Source organism: Curcuma longa, chromosome 4 (assembly GCF_044706935.1).
Source record: "Curcuma longa cultivar G26 ecotype Majalengka, Jawa Barat chromosome 4, ITB_CL_G26_1.1, whole genome shotgun sequence".
In the NCBI taxonomy this organism is placed as follows: domain Eukaryota; kingdom Viridiplantae; phylum Streptophyta; class Magnoliopsida; order Zingiberales; family Zingiberaceae; genus Curcuma; species Curcuma longa.
Window position 1 is genome coordinate 2,276,758 of NC_133864.1, and position 10,063 is coordinate 2,286,820.

At 40.2% G+C, this 10,063-nt stretch overlaps 1 protein-coding gene across 1 annotated transcript; it reads right to left on the reverse strand.

Annotated features, from left to right (window-relative positions):
* Nucleotides 1–375: 375 nt before the first annotated feature.
* Nucleotides 376–966, reverse strand: LOC141826360 (uncharacterized). The gene has a single exon (XM_074713602.1). The coding sequence runs from the start codon at nt 964–966 to the stop codon at nt 376–378; it is 591 nt and encodes a 196-aa protein (XP_074569703.1).
* Between the last annotated feature and the right edge of the window lie 9,097 nt (nt 967–10,063).

The following is a 10,063-nucleotide window of genomic DNA, read 5'->3' on the forward strand; positions in this document are numbered from 1 at the left end:
TTTTCTCTCTCTTCCTTCTTTTTGAGTTTAGGACACTCATTACGGTAGTGTCCTTTCTTTCTGCACTCATAGCAGACGACATTTGATGAATCATTATTATTATTGTCGCTTGGCTTACCCCTTCCCTTGTATCTGCGGCTTTTCCGCATCATCCTTCTGACGAGGTTTGCTACTTCGTCCGAGCTGGATGATGAGTTGTCAGACTCATCACTTGCTGATTCGGATGACGAAGAGTTCTCCTTCTCTTTCTTCTCCTTCTTCTTCTTCTCCTTTTTCCTTCTTCCTTCCTTGGTCTTTTCACCTGCAACAAGAGCTATACCTTTCTCTTTTTGACCTTTGTTAGATAGCTCGTGCAGTTCCATTTCACAAAAGAACTCATCTAACTTTACAGTAGATAAGGTCCTTGGAAACCTTGTAGGCATCCACCATGGATGACCACAACGTATTCCTAGGAAAAGCTTTTAGTGCGTACCTGATGAGGTCTCGGTTTTCGATGTGTTCGTTGACCGAGTGGAGACCGTTGACTATCTCCTTGAATCTCCCATGCAGCTCACTTACTGTTTCATTGTCTTTCATGGACAGATTCTGGAGTTGATTCAGGAAGAGGTCTCTTTTTGCTATACGAGAGTCTCTAGTACCCTCGTGTAGCTCGATCAGCTTGTTCCATAACTCCTTGGCACTCGTGAATGGACCAACTTTGTTAAGTTGGTCTTTGCTGATCCCGCACTGTAGTGTCACTACTGCTTTGGCATCAGCTTGGCCTTTTCTTGTCTGCTCGGCAGACCACCTTGAGGAGTCGAGCTCTTTTCCTTCTTCGTCTTTTGGCGGGACGAAACCTTCTCGTACGGAGAACCACATGGAGATGTCTGTCTTCAGGTAATACTCCATGCGACTCCTCCAGTACTGAAAATCAGACCCGTCGAAGAAAGGGGGTCTGTTGGTGCTGAATCCTTCCTTCATAGCCATTGTGTTGCTCTTTGGTTGTTAATCCAAATAACAGAGCGACCTGCTCTGATACCACTTGTTGGATCTCTTGAACACGGCTAGAGAGGGGGGGTGTGAATAGCCGTCCACTCTTTTTGCTTTTCTTGCTTAATCTTCGGTTACGCAGCGGAAATAATGACTTGATCAGAGGCAAATGAAGATCAGCAAGCTAAGACAAGGATTTACGAGGTTCGGAGATAACTTGCTCCTACTCCTCGGCGTGTCCGTAAGGTGGACGACTCCTTGATCTTTCGGCAGATCAAACCCCGGTAACACCGGCTAGAAACTTTCTCCTTCTCGGTGGAGGAACCTCTCCACAGTTTGTCTTAAACAGATATGAAATATAGCACAAGACAAAGGAGAACTAAAAGGTGCGTCAAAGACTAAGAATGAGAAGAACAACAAAGACCGCTTGCAACTCAAGCCTGTCTCTCCAAAACCAGGACGTTGCTCTTCTTCTTCCTCTAGCTTCGACTAGCAGATTGAGCTCAAGATTTCTGAACAGCACTTCAAAGAATGAACGTTCAAAAGTTATGTTCCTCAGCGCCTCTTCAACATCTTTATAGACCTGCATCCTCGATTACAGTGCCCAACGGACTTCTGCCAAAAGCTGCAGCCACCCTTCCCTGCCAACCGCAGGTACTGCTACCAGCTTGCGTGCGCCGTTTACCTGTAATCCTTTTTGCAGAAAAGACTGTTCGAAGATTGCCTTGGAACTTCCACTGTTCATTTGAAATATTTCTCCCATACCTGTCCTGTATACCTGCACACTCAAAAGTAGCATTAGAACATTCCAATATCAGGACAGTATGAAAGAAAGCAATGTAACAGTCATGTCCGAGCTTAGCTACCAAAGCATTCTCGGACTTATCAGGTTCTGAGTCACAAAGACTCCCTGATGATCGAGCTACCAAAGCTCACGGTCCCGAGCCGAGCTACCAAAGCTCTCCCGGACCATTCGCACCCCGGCCATTCGCACCAAGCTCCCGGCCTAATCAGGTTCTGAGCCACCTAGGCTCCCTGAAGTCGAGCTACCAAAGCTCACGGTCCCGAGCCGAGCTACCAAAGCTCTCTCGGACCTGTCCCGGCCATTCGCACCAAGCTCCCGGCCTAATCAGGTTCTGAGCCACCTAGGCTCCCTGAAGTCGAGCTACCAAAGCTCTCGGTCCCGAGCCGAGCTACCAAAGCTCTCTCGGACCTGTCCCGGCCATCAGCACCAAGCTCCCGGCCAATCCGGTCCTGAGCCACCAAGGCTCCTCCTGGGTCGGAGACAAGCCACAAGCTTCCTCATTCTCACCCGAGCACCAAGCTCTACGGTCCTGAGTCAAAGCTTCTCCTGGACCATCTCGGAGCCAAGCACAAAAGCTTCTCACCCGAGCACCAAGCTCTACGGTCCTGAGTCACCTAGACTCCTCCTGGACCATCTCGGAGACAAGCCACAAAGGCTTCCTCCATTCGCCTACGAGCACCAAGCTCCCGGGTCCTGAGTCACCAAGACTCCTCCTGGACCACTTCGGAGACGAGCTACCAAAGCTCTCTCATTCTCATCCGCCTAGCACCAAGTTCTCGAACGGTCCGTCAGTTCTTCTGGCTATCTCGGTCCTAAGCCACCAAGGCTTCTTCTGGACCAACTCAGGGAGTAACTTCTCAGCTTCTCTCTCCGATCTTTCATAAGTACCAAATTCCCGGTCAAGATCGACTTCTCAGACCTCCAGAATTCACTCAGAAAGTAACTCGGGAGTAACCAGAATGCAAGCAACGGGATTGGTGATCGACCAGCTGGTCGATCACTGATCGACCAGGCTGATCGACCAGCTGGTCGATCAGGCCTATCTGATCGACCAGCTGGTCGATCAGGGCAAGCTGATCGACCAGCTGGTCGATCAGACAAGCTGATCGACCAGTGGTCGATCAAGCTCAGCTGATCGACCAGCTGGTCGATCAGCAGGGCTCAGGCTTTTGATCCTTCTTTTTCTCCCTTTCTCCCGATTTTGTTATTCTTTTTCGATCCCTTTCTCCCGGCCATTTATTACCATCTCTCGGCCTCATTGATCCCTACCAGGACAACCTATTTCCCGGGCAAACCCTTATTCATAGGATCTATTCCCGGGTAACTTCAAGTTAGGTATTCTTTAACTCCCGGGACATCCTTAACCTTAGCTCCTTTTCTCGGATGAAAGTCTTCCTTCGAACCACGATACAGGCTCTATGCTTCCTGACCAGGATATCCTTTCCCGGGCAAGTTTTCCTCCTAAACAGAATGAATTAGAGGAAGCTCCCATTCCCGGGAGACCTCTCTTTTTATTTAACTAAACTCCGAAACCTTCTCCCGGCTCTATACTCAGATCATGGTCAACATCCCGATCAACCTTTTCTAGATATGGACAAAACTTCCTTTTAACCAGATTGATCATGGCCAGGTCAATATAAACCTTTCCCGACCATGTCAGTGTGAACCATTCCCTACTTCTCCCGATCAAAGTAAACTCAACATTATATGCCCGGCTAGGATATCCATCTCCCGGCCAAGCCCGAATACGTCTTATATGACCAGGGTAGTTTCTCCATGATACTCACCCGGCCAGTGAGACCTTCTCCTGGTTTCACCTTTCCTAGTTAAGTTTATCTTCTTCCCGGGCAAGAGCTTGCCAGTGGAACCTATTCCCGGGCAACCTCTTCTCTCCCGGTTAAACCTTCCGGGGTAAGTTTTCTCTCGGTCAAAATAGTATTCTCCCGGGAAACTCACCAATCAACCCAGGAGCTAAGAAATCTATTTAGAAACCAGGTATCCCGGGCAAGTTGTCAATTTCCCGGGCGACCTTCAACTTAACTTTCCTAACTCAATTTCACCAGGTAAAGCTAAACTTAAATCATGATTAGTTGATCTAATTAATCTTTGTCAAACATCAAAACAGACTCAGGTCTGACTCGAGTCAGACTCGGGTCTGACTAGGGTTAGACTGCATCAACAGAGGGCTAGTCGACCGGCCAATCAATTAGATGACAAAATCAACTATTGATCAAGAACGAATAGAGTTGTTGATCTCAAACTAACAACCTGCAATAGTTAGATACCTATTAACTATTGTTCAAACAATCAGTTGATGAGCCCAACCAGTTGATTGAAGTGTCTGTTGCGATAAAGAAGCTAGCAAGTTCAAGTCGGTAGTGAACTATGATGGCTTCAGTTGATCACAGCTTGGAAAAGTAGAACCAAGGTGGAAAGGAAGCTAAAGGGTTGAGACTATAAATGAAGGGCTTTAGCGATTCAAAATGGTTACTAAAATTGCTCTAACTTATGATTCTAAAGCTTAGTACTCTTTCTCCAAGTGTTAAATTTCTTTTTTCTTTCTTGTACTCATTTTCAATCCTTGTAAGAAGAATACTTGTAAAAAATTTCTTCACCTCCGGATTCTAACTGAGAAGGACAAAGTTAGTGAAACTTTAAAAGGTGATCAATTGACAAATCATAGGTAGTGGAGTAGAAGCCAGAGGTTGCCAAATCACATTAAACAATTTGTGTTAATTAGTTTGTGCTGGATTATGTTTGCTTTGATTGCTTTGTTTATTTTCCATTGCATCAAGTTTTTGTAGAAACAAAATTGAAACGAATGATAGGTTATTCACCCCTCCTCTAGCTAGGACCATAAATGAATTAGACGTTCATGAATAAATTTGGTGTTTAGTTTGCTAAAACACTTTTACATTTGTTCAATGGTAAAAAAAAGTATATAAAATAAATAAGCTTGAATACTAGGATTGGTTCATTAATATTAATGAATAAAGTTGAATAAATTTATTTATTAACTTGTGTAAAATTAATTATAAATTTATTTTTTAATACATAAAAAATAGTAATTTATAAATTCTTATAATCTTAAATTATTCTCAATATGTTAAAAATAAAAAATATTTTCATGTATTAGATAACTATTTAACCTAATTTATAAAGACAACAACATTGTTAGTTGAGCTTGATAAAAAGCTCGAGTCTCGATAAAATTTTTAATAAATAAGTTTGAACAAATTCAATAAGTAAATAAAATAAGTTTGAACATAGCTAAGCTCAACTCTACTCATTTACACCTGCCTCAAGCCTCTCTCGATCCAACAATCTAAAGAGTCGAGAACCCATTGACTAATGGCCAATTGAAGAGAGTAATTTAGGTTTTAGAAGATATGTTATAAGTTTTGCAATTTTTTTTTTTTTGATAATTCAGGTGTTTGAGCTTCGCTAGATTAATTTTGGAGATAAACGACCTTCCCCTTAGTTCGCTTATTCGATAAATTCGAAGCATAACTTATGCATACTCAAAAGTCAATCTTCAAAATATTCATCTCATATAGGATTTGAATTCTGATTCACTTATTACTTCTCTGAGTGTTTGACCATGCACCACACTCATGGGGACTATGAGTTTTTTATATTTTGGTTGGGAGGATCATCTTCATCTTGTGCAATTTGAGTTAATATGGTTGGGACTTTGTATGTGTAGGGAGATGGAGATTTTAGTTAAACTTAATTAGACAGACTTTTGACGACTAACAAAACCACTAGAAAATAAAAAGATATGCCAATCATAGACACGTTTTTCTTTGTCCTCCATCGTCAAAGGGTGTGCGATGGTTCATTCTTGCCTCCTCTTTAGCTTTACTGAATCATTAAATACTTTAGCTACTTATTGTGTGTGATATTGTTGTTTAAACGATGGAGATCAGCTGTGTGGAGCCGTATTTGAATGAGTTATTGTGGCCATTCCACACGGCATCTTCACCTGTAAGGAGGACAAGCTGCCCCCACAAATCAATGCTTTCACCGTCCGGCTGCTGCCTGCATATCTGCTCCCTCCTAACCGCCTTCAATGCTCCTCCAACAAATAATCCGATTTCAGTCAAGCTCAGATCAACTTTTGAGTTACCCTCCTCCAGCACCTTGCTAGCTGCTTGTATACGTTGTTGGAAATTGTCCATATTGAAAGGTCTGGTCAGTGACTTGATGATAAGTCGATGATTTAAATTGATGGACAGCTTGATATGATGATATGAATCTTATCCTTTGTGTTCTTAATATATTAAAATCTTTGCAGGTTAGAGACGTACTCTGTTTTGGTATCGTTGTCAATTCATTAGTCGTCGTATTATCCCTTCGCATATTGATATAACCTTTTGGATAATTTGATACCTATAAATAGGAGTTTTAAGATCAAAACGTAAGATAGATCTTCCTTTTTTCAAGATGATATTGTTGCACTCAAATATTTAAGATTAATTAGGTAATCGTCTCTCAAGATATAAGGTTTACTATTCGAAATAGAGGACTTTAAATTTTGAGTTCAGAAAAATTTTCAAGCTTTGAATTACAATTTGAGAATTAAATGCATTGAAATAAAAAAAATAAAATTCCTTTTTATAGAGATAAAGAGTATCTCCGAGAGGTGGAAAGTCACTCTTAAGAGTGAAAAGACATAAATATGTCTTTGAAAATATCATTAACTTAATTACTTAAATTAATTATTTTCTTTTTTTATTTTCTAGATCAATGATTAATTTCTATCAATTTAAGAGCTAAATCTTAAAAATTAATTCGATTTCTCAATTGATTTTTAACCCTTTTAATTTATTTTATAATTTAGGTATTCTGATTCAATTAATTTTAAAAATGAACGGTCTTTCTCTTGGTAGACACAGTAGTCGATTTTTACAGTTAAAAATCTATTGTAAAATTTATTCCGGTTCTAGTTGTGTTCTGAACCGTGATCATATATGTGAATCCACCGAACGCTTTAATGATATCTTGTAAAGTGATACTTAATAAATGAAACGAAACGTAAGCGAATTGCAGCGCGCGGATGGACGAGGGAAGCGGAGGAAGAGGGAAGGCAGTGCATGAATGTGCAACTGTAGCTGTCACTGTAGCACATGCAGCATTTATGTGCTTCTGGAATGTCGCAATCGAGATTTACATTCAACTTGATATCAGTTGTTGTATTATTCTGCTCATATTAATATTTAATGCGATATATATCTTCTTAATTATCCTCATAGAAAGAGAAAGAGAAAGAGAAAGAGTTTTGTGGTAGGGTTTGCCTGGCGGCCATCGCCATCATGATGATTCTTGCACCTGCCTTCTTTGACTGCTTATCAGACAGCACAGCTGGTGGAGTAGCCGCCAGACACTTGTTCATGCACTCCAGCTCACAGCCAACCTCCCGCAGTCGCATGCAGCAGCAGCAATCAAATTCATAGTGATCTCATTAATTACATTGCTGTAGGCTGCACTTGCTAGTACTTTCAACTCAGATCTATCTATCTATCTACATAATTAAATTGATAAAAAATATTTTAATATAAAAGTAATTCATATAATAATTTTAACTAAATTAAATATATAAATATATATTAAATTAATTTACTTTAATATGTTATAGCCAACATAGTTATAATCTGTTTTACCAGTTATACATTAGCTAGTATGACATTGCTAAAATAATAGTATGTTTACGATGAGAAATATGTTCGGTGTTGTTTTTATTTTTTTCTTTAAAAAAGTAACTTTTAACGAAAACAATAATAAGGGACACTTTTTAAGGTTATATATATATATATATATATATATATATATATATATATATATATATAGAGGAATGATATGCCGCGCGACAAACGCCGCGCGACAGCCTCCGCGACAGCCGACCTCCCTTCATTCATCGTCGCCGTTCGTCGCCGTCCGATCACCGTTGGCCGCAATTTCGGACTCGTTGGAATCACAACTCGACGGCGCACACATTGGCATCGGATTCCGGCCGGATTGTGGGGCGGATCCGAATCTGGCCAGAAACGCGACAGAGGATCTGTTCGGCGCTTTCAGCGGAAATCGGCCGGAATCCGGTCGATCGCCGGAATCGGCCAACAGCGCCTGTTGGGCGATTCCGGCCGAAATCGGCCGGATTCCGGCCGAATCGCGGTCGGAGACCGGCCGCCGGAATCGCCCAACAGAGGCTCTGTCACATTTCTGGCCGGATTTCGGCCGGATTCCGGCCACAATCCGGCGGGAATCCGGATCTGGCCGGAGCGCCGGCGAGTTGGCCTTCCAACGCATCCGGTCCGGCGGCCGTTGGTGGTCGGACGACGTCGAACAGTGGTGGATAAGCAGCGAACGTCGGAGGAGTCGCGGACGGGTGCGCAGGATTTGCGCGCGGATATCAAATTCCTATATATATATATATATATATATATATATATATATATATATATATATATATATATATATATATATATATATTTCAAATGCATGATAACTTTTAGTACTTCTAACTTATTTACCTTGAGCCTTCAAATGGGTCTGTTGCATTGATGTTCATTGTATTAACATTGTCTTCTTCTAGATCTTCAATTTATTGAGAAGTAAAAAGGTGATAACCATTAAATTTTATTGTTAAGTTCATATGTCTATGGTACATGATAGAATCATTTGATTTAAGTGTATAATTTTGAAATTTTAGATTAATATGCCATTCTAATCCTATTAAAGTTTCAGAATTAAAGTCTAAGTAAATTCTTTTTGTTTTCAAGGTTTCAATGATTCCTTAGATATTAATTTTGAAATTATTATTTATGTTATTCATTATTTTTCCTAAGAAGATAATATCTAATTCAATATTATTTTTAAAAAATCTTCATATCCTTTAGCTTGTATCATAATTTTAATATGTTTTATAAAATCTATTATTGTCATGTTAAAATTTGGGCAAATGTAAGTTATGCCTAAGTTGTTGCTTATACCCACTTCTATGAGTCCAATAATAGCCTTCTCTTTATCCGAGAATCTAGAGTCATATAATACAAGTAGAACCTACCGTCTACTCTTTTTTCTAGTTAGTCCTTTTAATCCTAGAACAATTAATCCAAGATGGATATAATTATGTCTCATAGTTAAAAGGGCTTTTACTAATTCGTCTGTCATAAGGTTGTCTTTCTTTTGCTCCATCTGGGAGGTGTAAGGCTTTTGCTCGATAATGTCTAAAAATAGAAGTAGTAAAAGATACTATCCCATGATTATATAGTCTTCTAGGATTAAGTGCATTCAATTATGCATTAGAGAATAGTTCAAGGTTTTTTTTTCTAATTCTATAATTTCTTCTAACTGATGGCTAGAAGTACTATTTCTTATAGTTAATATAGTATCTAGTTAGGAAGTTGTGTTGGATTGTTGTCCTCTTAATGCTCTAGGGGTCCTATAAAGTTTTCTATTTGGGTAGTTCTGGTAAGACTCATTGTGAAAGTGTGGTATAAGTAAGGAAGGAATATGTTTTAGATTGTTTTCTAAGCTTATATTTCCTATAGATAGTTTGCTTAAATCTTTAGTTAAATTTTTTATACTGCCTTTGCACTCTGTTGTTTGGTTCATCTTTTGTATTTGTGTTTCAAGGAGTTAGCAAGTTGTTTTCTAATAGATAAGTCTGTGGTGGAGTAAAGTTAATAATGTTATAATACTGTTGTTCTGTTGAATTAATATTTGTTCTGACTTCTCAATTAAGTTTACTGTGTAGTAGCCATTATTGTTAGTCTTTGAGTACTGTTGTGTATAGTTAAAAGCTTCCTTTAATATGTATTTGATGTGCGTAGGATATATAACTGTCTCTTATACTTTATTCGCACATCTTTTTATTTTTCATGTTGTATTTTATTCTCATTACATCCTTTACCTGTGCATTTGGCATTGTATTCTTTATTTTCTAGTTCGGAGGACTGCTCGTATATTTGTATGTTTCAGGATGAAAAACGGAGTAAAATAGGTGAAATGGATCACTTATTGAAGACATGGCAAGACAGGGTCATGCCTCATAGGCACGGCCGTGTCTATCACCTCTAGAGACCGCGCCTCAATAGCACGGGCGTGCCTTCGAACCAGAGATTCAACTAGCCGAGACCGTGCCCCAAAGGCATGCCCGTGCTATTGAGGGTGACGGGGGCGTGCACACTAGGCAAGACCGTGCCTCTAGAGACCGTCTCCCAGACACGATCGTGTGACGGGGGCGTGCCTGGCTGATTTTAAGGGTATTCCGTGGGGGCCTATAAA

Coding starts and splice junctions, on each gene's coding strand:
- LOC141826360 (XM_074713602.1), bottom strand. CDS start 966: ATGGCTATGAAGGAAGGATTCAGCACCAACAGACCCCCTTTCTTCGAC.